At 40.9% G+C, this 15,970-nt stretch overlaps 1 protein-coding gene across 1 annotated transcript in view; it reads left to right on the top strand.

Moving 5' to 3' along the window:
- The window catches only part of wars2 (tryptophanyl tRNA synthetase 2, mitochondrial), a 40,295-nt gene that overhangs the window by 17,409 nt on the left and 6,916 nt on the right, over nucleotides 1-15,970 (top strand). The window contains exons 2-4 of the mRNA XM_005932504.1: nucleotides 10,735-10,995; nucleotides 13,526-13,606; nucleotides 15,863-15,945. Coding sequence (XP_005932566.1) covers nucleotides 10,735-10,995; nucleotides 13,526-13,606; nucleotides 15,863-15,945 — 425 coding nt within the window. The remainder of the gene's footprint in view (nucleotides 1-10,734; nucleotides 10,996-13,525; nucleotides 13,607-15,862; nucleotides 15,946-15,970) is intronic.

Below are 15,970 nucleotides of genomic sequence, written 5' to 3'. Positions count from 1 at the left end.
GTGATTACAGCTTCTAGACGCCTCTTGTATGGATAGACCAGTCGTCTGCATTGCTCAGGAGTGATTCTGGCCCATTCTTCCACACAAACGGTCTTTAAATCTTGAAGGTTCTTTGGGCCTCTTTTATGAACTTTAATCTTCAGTTCTCTCCATAGATTTTCTATGGGATTTAGGTCAGGTGATTGACTGGGCCATTCAAGCAACTAATATTGGATAGCTGGTACATCAGTGGAGCTCTGTCTAACTCGATATATTTACTGTTAAGTTTTTATGTGTCTAAATTAAATGGAAAAAGAGGCATTAAGTAATTTTTAATATAGTATATGTTGTCTTACACTAGCTTTTAGATGTACTGTGATAGCTTTTTTTTTTTTTTTTTTTTTTTTTGTCCTCAACAAAAAAAAAACAGTTCTCGGTTAAAAATAAGCAAATCTTTATATATAAATCTTTGTATCTTTGCACTTGAGAAACTGCAGATTTGTTTGGATAGCACTGAAATATTTCTACTGTAACTCTACAGCAGGGGTCCCTAATCCCAGTCTGCGAGGGCCGGTGTCCCTGCAGGTTTTAACTCTCACCCTGGGTCAATACACCTGAATCACATGATTAGTTCATTACCAGGCGTCTGAAGAACTTCAAGACATGTTGAGGAGGTAATTTATCCATTTAAATCAGCTGTGATGGATCAAGGACACATCTAAAACCTGCAGGGACACCGGCCCTCGTGGACTGGGATTGGGGACCCCTGCTCTACAGCAGAGTTACCTCCAGCCTCACATCACTTGTAAATATGTTCCTCCCCTGTCCAGGCATCCCCGGCCTGTGCTCCTGTTATTGGTTGATATCAGTCATGTCAGCCCCCAGCTCCAGGAAAGAGGAAGTGACTTCTAATTTTTCTCTCCGTTCTCCTTGACTCCACGTTCACTTACTCGAGTGTCAGTTAAAACCATTAGAGCTGTTGCCACACCACACGGGAGGGGCCTGCGAGAGCGCGGAAACACAGTCTCTCCTTTGAGGATGTTCATTAACTGCCCTATTTATTTTCAACTGTCAGAAAAGCCCGCTAATTCTCAGCAGTCCCTCCTGTGTAATTAGGTCTGTCGTAATCATTCTGCAGCCGGGGCCCTCACTCAGATGCCGCGCACATTACCCGTCTCTTAAAGCAATCCCATATGTCAGCGTATTCGTTTGGATAATTTCATATAGCTAAGTCGAATTACAGAGTCGCTCCACAGACGTGCCCACAGTGGTACCTGACAAATCTTACTAGTTCTTCCATGCTTCAGCTTGTGCTGTCTGCAGCACTTTTTCCCAAACTTCTGACATTTTTAATTAAAACCAAACGAGTATCTGATATTGTGTCTTTTGAGTCGCACTCAAATCGAGAGACACTGCCTTTGGAGACGGAAATGACTGCACTCTTCAGAGGTGGAGGTTCACCCTGAGTGTTACTTTAATTACATATTGTCAAATTTATGACGTGTGCGCTGGCTAGGTTTTTGCTGTCTTGTGACGCTTACTTGTTTTTCTTTTTGAGTTCCTGTCAGTCATTTGTTTCCAGCAAGTGAAATGAAATTAAACATATCCATTGTCAACATTGAAAGGGAAGGAAATGGTTTAATGAAGCTATTTCAAATGGCTTGAACAGAGCCAAAGCATGGAAGTAAGTAGCTCTGGTATAAATGTGTTTATCTAAGAGTGAAAAAATTGCAATATAAACGAAGTTTCCCAGCTGTGCACAGCTGCTGTTCATGGGATCGTTTTTGTAGGGAAACTGGTTTGGCTCTAGCAAAGCTGAACTTGAGCTGGGTTGTAGTCAGTGATCCTGCTTTTGGATTGATTCATCTTTTGTGAGAATGATAACCTTTATTATATTAAAATTAGGATGCTAAATAGTTTGCTGTGAATGGTTAGCGATCTTATTCTGTCTAGAAGCATTTAAAGTGAAAGGTGAGCTGAACTTCCCCCTCCCCTTGGTGTGTTTGTCTGATGCTGCCATGCTACCTCATTATTTGATAAATACAAATGCAAAGCTGCTCTGCATTTTTAGTATTTGATTGGTCCATCAAGTTCATGCGCCCACTGTTTAGTCTGAAAGATTTGTGAACACTGTTGCATGAAAAACGGTGCTTTATGTCTTTACAACAGGTTCAATTTCATCTTACTCTGATCATTGTGTGTGTGTGTGTGTGTGTGCTTTCTTTTTAATTATGGGGTGAACAGTCTGAATGAAACTTTTTTTTTCCAACATCATCACACGGAAAATGATTATTAACATCTATTTTATTTTATTTTTTTTTAGAAAAGATGTATTATAAATGATACATTTTTGATTTTTGTATATATTATGCTCATTTCCTCATCCACAGGCTTGGCTAGTTGCAATTACTATCTGCAGTGGAGATTTGGTTTCTAACCCAAGTTACTCCTTGGTCATATAGCTGTAGATGTTACATACATCCAAGAGATGGGAAGGTTGGCAATGCAGTGGTTAGCACCATCATGTCAGAGAAAGAAGTTCTTGGGTTCAGATTTAATGGCTAGCCAGTAAATTTTGAGTTTGCGTATTCTCCCAGCTGCTTCCCACAGTCCAAAGACATACACTTAAGGTTAATTGGTGTTAAAAAATTGCGCCCCCTCCACGATCCTGAATTGTATAAACAGAAGGAACAGTTGCTCAATGACTAGTTTTCATCACAAATTATCATCCCTTCAATCTTAATTTCAATTACTGCTAATCAGCTATCCCCAACGCTTCCCATTTTTTTGAGTTTCTGTGAAGTAGACGTTGTTCTGCTCTGCAGATGTGCTGTGAACTGGAGGGGAATCTAAACAGGACCTGCACCAGCTGCAGGACTGGTTCAATGAGACAACGAGAGCTATTCACATATCCTAGCTAATTTCTAACCAAAACTGTGGGTTGGGCATCTCAATAAAGAGGCAGCTGATCATTTCTGTGTTGTTTATTTGTCACAAAATATCTGTACTTACATTTGCAAAAGAAAACTGTTTAATTATTTTATTAATTATTTTAAGGAAGTGTGATGGTGCGCAAAAGATGCATCCACCTGTGCATGTATCCTTCCCTGCCCTGCTGCCAGCAAATCAAATGGAGGTTTGTGGGAAACACTGAGATGTGGAATGTTGTTAAAAATTTCTAAAGTATTCAAAAGTAGTCTTTTAAATCTGTGTTAGGAAGATGTTTTATTATGGGCCTTAATGTTAAATGGTGTGAAGTTTCTGCTTCTTTGGATTAACCATCTTTCACACGTGTTATGTATAATAACATCAGCACCTAATAGGACACTGTCATTGATACACTATCGGCTGTCAGTGTTTGTCACTTCCCATAAACTAGAAAAGTCATTAAATGTTTAGTTTCTAATGAGCCAGATCCAAGTTTCCTGTCTTAAGTAGGCAGCGCTCCTCTTGATGATCTCCCCCCAGGCTATACTGAAGTCTGGTTTCTTCAGAAGCTGCAGACATTTAGGACTGGAGGCCGGAGCTGCCTCTGCTGCCTGGTTATTTTTGGAGCACTGTTGAGCCCTGTCTGCGGGGAGTGCTGTTTTTGAAGGGCCTCCAGTCCCATTAATCAGCCAAGGGACCCCACGGCGCGAGCGGGCCCTGAGCCCTGGCCTGCCACACTGCAGTGTTCTGTTCCTGTAGCCCCGCTCTCTGCACAGTGTGAAGCTCAGAGGAACCTCATCAATCTCACCTGTCCCACACGTCAACCACAGATTTAATCAATTGCTCCTTTTGGGCCTTCTCTTCTGCTGCCCCTGCAACCCACTCAATGGGGGGAAAAAAGGAAAAAAATGCCTTTGACTGGACTATAGTCAGTCTGATTTAAAAAAAAAAATCATATTGCTTCCTCCTTTAATATTTTTTCCTGTTCTTCTGTCCCCTGCTTTATCCAGCACTTCATTTACTTTTCTTCAGTTAAATTCATTAATACACCTTTCATGGTGTGTGCACATTTTCTCTGTGGTCATATGGACTTTGTTTCAAATTTGAGTGTATCCTCACATTGGCTAAACACACACATGCTTTCAAGAAAAAAGCGGTGAGGATGGTGGGAGTACAGTAAGCCCTATTTCCTGTTTGATACCTGACTGAAGTGCAGCTCTGTCGGTCGCCTGCTTTAACAGGTCCCTAAGTGAGCGGTAGACAGAGATGAAGAAAGATATGTGGGTAAGGAGGGGAGGGGCTCTGTGTCAAAGTGTATTTCAGCATGTTGGCGTTAATGGGGTGCCTGCAGTGCCCAGGACAGAATAAGAACACTGGATCCAATGTGCAAGACACTCAGCAGGAGCGCAGCGAAAATCCTCCATTCTTGGCCCCATCTCTGTGCTCCACAGACATGGTTAGATCTGGGGCGCTTTGCTTGCCCACAAAGAGCTGATGGTAATTCACAGCAGGGAAAGCAGCGATGCTCCCAGAGGTGTTTTTTCTTTTTTTCCCTTCAGACGTGCTGAAATTGGCGTAGTTAAAAGGCGGTGACTGTCGTACCTCCTCCTCGGCTCCACGGTGAGAGAGATATCAGTGGACCACTCCAGGACATTGAGGCTCTGATATGATGTATGAGCTCTGAAAAGCAGTCTGGAGGAGATCTGAGAAGAGAAATGAGGTGTTATGCAAGTTTTAGCTCAACCAAAACCATGGCTATGATTAATAACATAGCTAGTTCGAGACTGTCGGGTCACACTAGCTGGAAGCTACAAATGCTTGATAGCAGCAGTTATAGTGATAATAATAATGATGATGATGATGATGATGAACCTGTGGTCTGTTTTGGCTCTCTTTTTTTTCAGATTTCGTAGCAGCTTTAATGAACAAAAGTAACAAAAGCATAAATTCTGCGCAGTTGGCCATTCTCACATGTAGCACAAAAGGAAATGGTCTGCGTGAATTTCTCGCTACTGGAAATTGGTTTAGAAATTGAAGTTTGCACTCTTATGTGCGTCTGCAATGATCAATGTCTAGATTAAATAAAGGAGTGCCGGGGATGTGTAAAAAGGAGAATTAGGAAAACCCTGCTTGACATGATGTGTAAAAGAATGGGTGCTTTTCTCCGAGACTTCAGGTGAGGTGTACATTTATTCTACGTTTCGAAGGCAAACAAAGTGTGATAGTATCAGCTGGAAATGTAAAAAACAAAACAAAAAACAACGTTGCAGTGCTCTCTAAGTAGGCAGCCATGAAGGAGAGACATGGGTACGGTTTTCCACAGTGAAAACTTTTCGATCACGCTTTGTCCAATTCAGCCTACATGTGAGTTGGAAGCATCCAAATGTATGGCCTTTAATCTAGCAGAGGAAAATCATATATGATTGTAGGTTCAAGCCCAGAGTCTGTGTATCCACTTTTATGCATCTGCTCCCACTGCTATCTGTCATTTTACACATTTCTCGTTAAGGGCGTAATTTCATTGTAGCTCGCACTCAGTCAAATGATGAATCCAATATTTGTCATTTCCCAATATGCAGTTGTTCCAGTGCTGCGGGATACTTTGGAGAGAAGACGGAAATTTTCCTGGAATGAGACTTTCTATTAAACTGTGGGAAACCAATCACTGATTTCTCCTCGTCTTCAAATGATTGGAATGAAGTGGCGCTTGTGACAGTTGTTTTCCATTTAATAACGCAGCTTGTGGATGGGATCGAAGTCATGTTACTGTTTTGGATAGACTGGCTGATAGTGTTCTTTCCACTTGATGTGAGCTGTCAAATTCACATGGACAGACACCTTCACAGCTTCACTGATGTTGATGTAGGCATAGACTACACGTGTGGACATATGTCTGTTTGCACATGATCGCTATCCCTACGGATAATACCACACACGCGGACAAATGAACACATATTCCCGGAAAGGTAGTGCAAGTGTGAAAGCATGGCCTTTTTAGTGTATGTAACCTTCTAGCTGTTGGCGTTAATGTCACACACACATGGTGCGTAATGTATTTAGCATATGGCAGACGTGGATGAAGAAAGCTTTCGTCGCCTTTGCGACGGTGCGGTCTGAAAGCACCGCGTTCCTGTCGGTGTAAAAATATGAGACGAGAATGGCCAGCGTTTTCCGTGTCTGCTCCGTGTCATCAGCAGGTATCCAGCAACTATGAGAATGAGGCAGAAGGAGACAGATGAAGACAGATAACACTACTCAACAGAGGTTTGCTTGTATAAAACAGCAACTGGACAAGAAGGAAGTGTTTCATTTGTTAACTAAGAATTAACGTCTGCTGTTACTCAGGCTTTTGTCTCAATTATTTTTCTTTTTGATTTTTGTTTTTTCTTGAATTGACAATATGTGAGCCAGACACCATCTGTCATACTCCAGGGACGGCAGTGTTGTAAGGCCAGCTGGCCAGAGTTCCTTCACTTTGGTGGCTGAAAGTGTTTTCTTTAGTTTAGTTTAGTTTTTGGAATATTTCAACCCACAGAGAGTGTCTGTTCCATTTTCAAATAAAGGAATAAACACAACATTTGGTCCAAAATATTATTTCCCTCAGAAAGAAATGATCAAAGAACACAACAAGAAGCACCTCAAGAGTGCAAAACCTCTGCCAAGGCAGCTCGCTCTCTGGTCCTTTAAATGTACTTTGAGAAGTTTGTAGTGTAGTAAAAACAATTGCAAATTGCAGCTTTTATTATTTTCCCTCTTGAAATATATTTTAACATGCACAATTTTGAATATAAATATTATATTTTATAATTTTTATCTTTGTAGATATAGTACGTGTATCTATTTTCAGTGTTTAGTGCAGTTCCTTGAATTATTTAATAATAAATATGTGAATAAGTTAAAAAAAAAAAGTTTTTTGATCACAAGTTTCATTTAATTAAAAAATTATTCAGGGAAGGCACATTGCACATGTATTCAAATTGTTGTGTATTTAAGTGATTAAGACCTGTTACTGTAATGTACATAACAAAATGTATATTATTATTACAATCATAAGAATCATATTCTCATGAGGTGGGTATGTATCATTGTAGGGTCTACCTTACGCTATAAAGCGCCTTGAGGTGACTGTTGTTGTAATTTGGCGCTGTATAAATAGAACTGAACTGAATGAGCTTCAGATCAATCTATTGACTTTGTTGGAGGGGTAAAATATGACATCATATTGTAAGAATCATAGTCTCTGAGTTTTAAGGCTTTTTCCAGTTTAGACCAGTAAAATATTAAACTGACCTTGAAGGCCATTGGTGGATGTAAGATTGTAAACACGATCCCGCTCTACACCCCTACAAAGTTTTATCATAATTCATTCAAAACTTTTCGAGCCACTGTGATTAATACAGACAAATACATGCTGGTAAATGCTATGAAACACATAAGCTCTGTGGCAGAGGTGATATTGTAAAATAGAATAACTTGTGATTTCTAGCATTTTGTAAATGGCCAAACTTGAGCACTATTTTATGATGGTTTCAGGTCTTTATTAACATGTTTAAATCTGGTTTAGAGTAAGAAATATATCTGATTTATCTTACTGGAAATTGTCTAACATATCACTGGGAGTCATTTAAAGATGTAAGGTCAAGCACTATACAAGTATTTCACAAGTTATTGAATTTAATATCGTGCGTGGCAAAAGTGTGCTTGTTGATAATATTTTATTTCTGTTGGCTTTGCAGCGCAGTATTCATTACAAACATTAATTGCTTTACAGCGTTTGCTGTCGCCTCTGTCATCGTGCTCTAGTTGATTTACTTACTTGCGTAGGTTACTTTCTCCTCCAAGAGCTATAGTGGCATGTGTTTAAAGACACTTTCCTCAGACCAAAAGTAACACAGAGGTGTCTGGCGAAGTGGCTTAAAGCGCGATAGCCCACGATTGCCCAGTGGCTAGTTAGCTGTGGCGTTGACTCTCATTTGACACTCGATTGGCTCAAATGACACCATTACCATGTCTGCATGGCTAATGGCCTCCCCTGGGGGCCGGAGCAGAAGGGGGGGAACATGCGTTTGGCATGTCGGCTCGAGGTGAGAACACACATGAGCCAGACTCTGGGTCCCGTCCGCACCCAAATCAATCCTGACACCTCTTAAGAGGCTCTCAGCATCAATGGCACTCCAGCGCAATTACCCTGTCGGTAATGACATAAGCACCCAGTTCCTTCCTGCCTCTCGCTGGGTGGAAAGCTGCTCCCTCAGGCCAGTAGATGGAGACTTTGTGGACCAACGCTGGCCTCCCAGCAGTTGTTATTCGATCCCTCAGGGTTTAAAGATGTAGAACCTCTGGGCTACGCCGGTGAGAGAGCAACTGTTATCTGATCTCAGATGCTGTGGTGAGCCTGTCCCTCAGTCAGATTGAATGTGATTTAGTTCAGCAAGCTGTCAAGATAACTGATTTCTGAGCGGTGACTGAAGAGGATATCCTCTGAAAACTTCAGGTTTTAATGATTAGTTATAATAACCTTGAAAAGTGCAGCTGGGGAACATATGATCGCCAGTCAGATTTTGAGGCGATAACGCGGAGATCCTGTGGGCTTTGTGGGGTTGGGGGGAGTTTTAAAATGGGCTCTTCAGTCAAACGTCCAGGTGTTGCTGTTTACAACCCATCAGTGCTATCTCATATAAAGCTTAACATATTTTCTTTGAAAACGACTGCGAGGTTATTACATAAAATCTGACAGTTTAGCACAAGTTTCATTTTCAGAGGTTTTGGATAGACATAACTTGGAGCATACGGAGGTAGTAATAAGTGGGGAGAATCCAATCCGCGGTCCAGTACTGAAAACTAGAGCACCTTCTAAATGGATCTTGTGGTAAGATTGATTTGTCTGCTGCTGAATCTCTTCCTTTGCTTCTTGCCAGCATATTCAGAGCATATTTGTAGGACAATTTTTATCCTGAACACAGAAGTACAGCCTCCACTTTCCATCCAATAAGACCCCTATGTGTTGGTATAGTGGGGGGATCCTACAACAAAAACAATGCAGGTTCTTCAGGCATTAACAGTTAAACAATTAGAGATCATCTAGCAACTATAATGCACAGACTGTTCATTAAACACACATTCCTAATATATTGCAGTGGTACTGTTACTAGCTTACAGTTACCTACTATTGGTGGATTGAGGTGCTTGAGCCATACACATCACCTTGTGTAAAGTCCTGTAGATTGCCATACTATCTTTAAATTCACGGATCCATGTAGTTATTTAAAACTAGACTTCCAGATTTGCATTCCATTGTATTTTGGTACACAGGTAATAACACACCTGTAACAATGCAGCCCATGAACCTTCCTTTTTTTCTAAAGCAGGCAATTGGCAGGTATTTCTGGCCACGGAGTCATTCTGCAGACCTCAAAGGTCTAGTCCTCAGGCATGCGGTGGTTCTTTTTATCTACCTTGAGCATTCATCCAAGCCACTTCTGCCGGGAACTGAATCCTTGTCTCCACTGTGGGCTGTTATGTGTATTACCAAAGCGCCAAAGATTTTGTCTTTCTGCCAGACCAACAAAAACAGTTCCAGTCTGTGTTCATGTGTCTTTCTGCTCTGTTGAAGCCCTAATCTACTGTGTAACGGCTTTGGTCGAAAAGCCCTAGTTTTGGATGCCAGCGTGGTTTCATGTGTCATAACAGGTGCCACTCTGCTTGCCCTCTAATTGTATCGTGTGGTGGCACAAGCAGAGGTTAAGACTCTTGCCTAGCAAGGCTAATTGAAAGCCAAGGTTCAGTGAAGCCGACTGATGCCAGGAGAAATGAGGTGTTTGGCCCCAGTCAGACTCTGCAGGAAGAGAAATATAGTTTTAGTCCAGTGGTACAACCACAAATACTGATCTCCCTTTTTCAATTGGTGAGTGTTGAGACCCTGCTGCTGTCTCTAAAATAAGGTCCTTGTTTTAATTATAGAAAAAACCCTTACTCTATGGTGGGCTGCTGTTGTTATATGTGATGTATTTATGCTGGGGTTTTTTTATCCCCCCCTTTTTGTGCAGCTTTCTGTTATGGTAATGAAAGGTTTTGAAGCTGGTTGGATGGTTGTAAGTGATATTGTTGGCCAATGAGGTGATGCATTCTTTGTGCTGGATGTGTTTGGGAGAGAACAGAGGTGCTAGCCATGGAGTTAGCATCTTAGTAATACAAGCATGACTGCTAATGGCCCCCAACCTGCCAACTGACACTTCGGTCTCTACAGGCTTCTTTCTAGTGGTAACTTTCTCCCTTTTCAAGGATCTTTTGTCTTGGCCTTAGCTTTGACTTTTAAAGTCAACCAACCATTGTTGCGCTAATCTGGAGACATTGGTGTTATAGGCACTGTTTTAAGAACATAAGTTAATGTGCTAAAAAGGGATGACATTACACTTTGGCTCTATTTCTTTCCCCTCACCCCTCACTGGTCTCAGCCTCCCCCTGAGCCTTGTTCTGCCAGAGATTACTTCCTGCAATAAGGGAGTTTTTCCTTCCCATTGTCACCAAGTACTTGCTCATAGGTGGTCGTCTGATTGTTGAGGTTTTTTTGCGCCTTGCGGCCACTGTTGTTGTGATTTGGCGAAACTAAACTAAAATTGAATTGAATAAGACCATTCATAGGTATACGGTCTTTGTTTTAAGGGAGACTAGTGTTCAGAAGTGTGATGAAGACAGTGGAACATCTTTGATCGCTCATGTGATTATACATGACATCATTTGTAATTACATTTCCGGGATGTTATTTCATTATCAAATCCAAAGTGCTATAGAGCCAACTCGAGCAAATTCCTTCTTCTTTTTTCCCAGGAGGCTCCAAGAAGTGGCCGTGTATTCTCAGGGATTCAGCCTACTGGAGTGCCCCACCTGGGAAATTACCTGGGTGCTCTGGAGAACTGGGTGTCCCTGCAGGACCAGTACCCCTCAGTCCTCTACAGCATTGTGGATCTGCACTCCATCACCCAGCCCCAGGATCCAACGCAGCTCAAGAGTAACATACTGGACATGGCAGCCAGCTTGTTGGCCTGCGGTATCAACCCAGAGAAAGCGATACTCTTCCAGCAGTCTCAGGTGAGTTGGGCATGTTTGATTGATGCCGTTTATAAATATATATGATGTGTTATCTTTGCTGTGTAGTTCCCTACATAGTGTGTTGGATGCATATACACTTCTGTCTATAAATGAATACTCACAGGTGGAGAAAGTACTATTTATATGTGATAAGTAATGCAACCCAACATGCGCTTTGCATGTATATATAATTTAGATTTCACACTCATGTCTGCAGATTATTTTTCACATTTCATGTGGTTATCAAGTAGAGAGCACATCAGTGTTTGTTTACGAAAAGAAGTGCCCTTTTTTGTCTTTTTTGTTTTGTTTTTTAAAGCTGGGCAGCTTCTTCTCTCATTGCTGGTTTTTCAAAGAAGTAAAACGGTTTATTTTCGTGATGTCGACTCTCATATTTACCTTCCTACATGCTGACAGACCCCAAAATGTTTATTTCCTTGCTCCTGATTCTTATCTCCAATGTGTGCTCAGCCAATTCACAGAGCCTGTAAAAACACAAACTGACACAAACCACCGTTAAGTCCTTCTTTAGCCCACGTGAAAGAAACTGAGAAGGATAACGACAAGTCTTAACATTTGCAGCACTTCAGCACATCATCCCCGAATTTAGGCTTGAGCTCACACTGACGATGGAGAGAGAGAAATCAGAACAGCTGTTTGCTTCTCCCCTGACACCACATGTGTATTTTTCTTTTCTTACACACAAGTTAAGTTGGGTGGGTACGTGTGTATGTGTGGATAGTTCAGTCCATCTGTGTTTCTTTGCCACCCACTCCTCACACACACACACAAACACAGAGTCCTATTTTTATTCTTGTTTAGCTTCATGCCACATAACTTGGCAGCAAGGCGACCCCCGTGTTGAACACGCCCGCTCCACATGTAAAAATACGATGGCCGCCCAAAGAAAATACTGGGCTTAATTGAAAAAATGCAAAGAGTTGGTGACGAGCTAAACTCGGAGGATTTGCAGATCTGCTGATTCATTGACTTCATTTTTTAATACCACTGAGTTTTATAAGTATTGACCAGAAAAGTGGATTTACTGTGTTGGGACAACTGTTAGCTGTTCTCTAAAATCCCTTCTTTGCAGCCTTAGGAGCTGCTGCCATGGCTGTTACTGTCAGTCTAATGCTGATATGATCCGTAACATTAGCATATCTCTCGTTGCGGGGCTTTCTTACGATACAGCATGAATGGAGGCTGTGTTTTTACTAAGCCTTTTAAATATCAGCGTTTTATTGCACTGTTCAAACCATATCCTTGCCCTCTCTTTGTTGTCATCGACATCTGTCCCATCTCTTGTCTGTCTGCAGTGTGTAATGCATACCGGCCCCCTACATGCTAGCCTGAAATCCTGCTTTATGTCCCTGCTGTCTGCTGTTGACATCATGCTCCCCAGAATGCTTTTCAAGCTGCAAGAGACAGAGAGGATGGCAATATAGTCAGTGTCCATAAAATTTAATTTGCTGAAGCACAAGGATATTTCCTGCATCCCCAAACACTGGCTGTTAGACATAGAAGCTTTTTTTTTTTTCACATCGGGTTAATTTACTGCTACCAGATGCATCAGCTACACTGCATTAACATTCACCTCTTTGTGTTGTGGTTTATTTGTCCACATGTAAAAACCATTTCCTTAATCCTCTAATTGAATAACCAACCTACCTCCACTGAGAGTGAACGGTTGTCTGTGTGTATGTGTTAGCCTGGCGAGCTGTGCAGGGTGTACCCTGCCTCTGACCCTACGGCAGCTTTGATAGATTTTGAATTAAAAGATTTCAGTTATGAGCTTCTGAGAGGGCGCTACTTTCCATATATACAAAGTTCTTTTCCCAGTAGCTAATTTGCTGCCAGGATTATTAAAATAAATGATCGATAAAGGTATAGAAATCCAGCATCGGTGTATGAAGTTTAGGCTGGGTCAGCTTTTAGTCTGCCAGTATTTATTTGTTAGTATCCCACTTATTAAACACATTAAAAAAACTGATACAATGAGTATAAGCCTACAGGTGAGAGTGGGCGCACCTGTGTGACAGGCAGAGGTGTAAAAAGGCAGTATTCTTCTCTTCCACTTAGAGGCGCCAGGGAGTTACCCTCCTTTTCCTCCACCCCAGCTGTCCCGTGGATGACTTTTTATCCATCCGTCTGTGTTTGTTTAATCTGCCTGCGTAATTTATTTCTTCTGTTTATCTCTTTGGTGCCTCCCTGAGGTTAGGCTCTCTTCTTTAATTAACTGGACTAAGCGGTGCAGTGAGTTCAACGTGCTTGGGAGTTTGCATGTATACAGCAGCAGGAGGTTGGCTCTTGTACACATGTAACAAACAGTGTTGGTTTCTGTTAGATTTCGTGTAAAGAAATCTCTTCATGACTTCAGCTTATAAGGTACCGACTGGTGAGCCAACAAGTTCGTAGATATTTGTGATTCAGCCATATTAATCTGTAGTGGTAATATTATTAATATTGCAGCCTGGTGATAGATTGAAAGGTGTATGCTGACATTTGGATGTGTCCCCACTCGTCACTGCAGGTGTCCGAACATGCTGAGCTCTCCTGGATCCTCGGCTGTCTCACCAGTATGCCTCGGCTCCGCCACCTACCACAGTGGAAGGTGAGATCTTCTCCAGCAGACACTTGTGTATAAAATGATCACGCACAAGTCTTTATTTTTGTTGTTTGTATCAGTGCTCATTTTAAAATAACAATTATAATTAAAAGAATTACTGTGGTGCAGATTTCACTCATGCAGCACCAGCATGTGGACATGAGTAAAGAAAACTATGTCTGAAACCAAACCGCATCACTTGCTGGTAAATATACTTGTATATGTATCCTTCTCTACCCATCTGTACTTCTCTGAGCCTGGGCCTTCTTAAATGGTCTTCCTGTTAAAAGGGAGTTCTTCCTCCCCATTGTGGTTGCTTAGTATGTATATGTATGTAAGTATATGGCAAATGGGTCAGCTACATGTTAAAGATGGCTTGCATGTATCCACAATCAACAAAATTTCCTAAAACATTCAGAATGATTAAAAAATAATAAAATACAATGCAAATGCAATCAAGAAAAGTTGTTACTATGAGACATTCATGTCATTGTTGTTTAAGGACTGAGTAATATTTATGATGCATTATATTTTTATATGTTTTCATAATCTTGTCTCTTTTGTCTTTTACTGTGCAAACTGAATTGATTTATTTAAATGTGGCCTGTTAAAAATGCAGTAATGCTTTACAAGTCACTACGAGCATCTGTCAAAATTTAAAGCAATTCATTCAAACATTTAAATGTTGAACGGCTGAGAAGGAGCAAGTGCCGCGGTGGTCGGGCAAGCTTGTGAACAATGACAGAAGAGCGTCGGTGAGAAGAAAATAATAAAACATTTTCTGATAGTTTCACGCTACGCTTCTGAACACAATTAAACGCAACCACACCCCCGCACAATGCAGGAAAAGGGCTTCTCGGTTGGATTTTGCATGGCCTCTCTGCTCTCTGTGTGTGGGTGTGTGTGCTAGCACTGCTATCGGTCAAACAGACAAACATCTGCAGCTCTTTACACATCAGTGACAGGCGGAGAGCCAGAGTTGTAACCTGGTCAGTGTGATTTTAGAGACTCAGGAGCTATGCACAGCCAGCATGTAAAGGACATACAGGCACCCACATACACTAATACAAACTGGAAGTTTCTGGCAAAGCGATGACTTGGAGATATAACTTCTGTATATATTTATACAATATCTACAATATCTTTTAAAGCAAAAATGGGCATATTTTCAGTTAATTAATAATGATAAATAAAAACAAAAAACACAGTTATAATTATAAAAGCTGCAAAAGGAGTTTGTAATGTTATAGCTATTTGCCCTCATGGCTACATTTGTTAGTGTGTTATAACTATGTTATTACACATAAAGCAGGGAGTCTTAAATAATTACCATGCAGAAATAGATCCTTTATTTTTTTCTTCAGTTCATGTGAAACTGGAATAAAAAAATGTTTATTCACCAATAAAAAACATTTTATTTTTTAAATGAACCTTTTCTTGGTGTTGTAATTTCCTTTGCTGTTCAATGCAAAAGTTAAAAAGCTTTATGTAGCACGCATTGAAAGTTTTTCATTATGTCCCCAGTTTGCTGCTACTGTTTCTGGATGTTACAGATTGTGAGTGTTTTATAAATCACTTCCTGGCATTCGGAGGAAATGCATGTAACATTGAGTGACTAAATGCTTTAAATTGTTGTACTCTTATAGACTGCAAGTAGATGCAGTGGAAAAATTTGAATTTAATTGACAATAAATGTAAATCTACTCAAAATTGTGACACAACTTCAGCACAAAAAAGAAAACCAAATTTTTGTAACTGAAGTAATATTTCAAACATGAATCCCACCATATCAGTTCTTACCTTCAGTGGAACGCTTAGAAATTAAATTAATTCCTCTGTTTTCTCTTAAGTTTCATCATGTCTGTGCGTTTTTATTTTGTTTCTCTGCAGCATTTGCCACATTTTTAATTCATATAATTTTTCTCCACACCTGGGTGCAGTTTTAATGCACGACGAGCGAGGATCAACAGAGCTCACGTCTCTCTGTTCTTGTTTCTGTTGCTCTTTAGAAAACACCTTTCGTTTACCCAACAGATGAGTTGATTTCAAAAATGGTGGAAAATGCCGCGCAAATTCATCCGTACCTCGTTTGTTTCAGTCGATGAGTCATGAAAGTGAAAATGGCTCTTTATGGGGGAAAGGAAAAAAGTCAGCTTGAGTCCATCTTTCTCCTGTCTGGCTCTATTTCTGGTTGCTTTTAGTGTTTCTGCCTCATCGTTGTTCTTTTTCTGCTTCAACTTCCTTCCCTGTCTTTTCCTCCAGATGAAGAGCAAAGTGAAGAACGAAGGCAGCGTTGGTCTCTACACATATCCCGTCCTCCAGGCTGCTGATATTCTTCTCTACAAGTGAGATTTCCATTCAAGTAGCGTG

The sequence above is a fragment of the Haplochromis burtoni genome, unplaced genomic scaffold, assembly GCF_018398535.1.
Source record: "Haplochromis burtoni strain Fernald_Lab_line unplaced genomic scaffold, NCSU_Asbu1 Contig_154, whole genome shotgun sequence".
NCBI lineage: Eukaryota > Metazoa > Chordata > Actinopteri > Cichliformes > Cichlidae > Haplochromis > Haplochromis burtoni.
The sequence above is the reverse complement of the archived record's forward strand: the minus strand, read 5'-3'. Positions and strand labels throughout refer to the sequence as shown.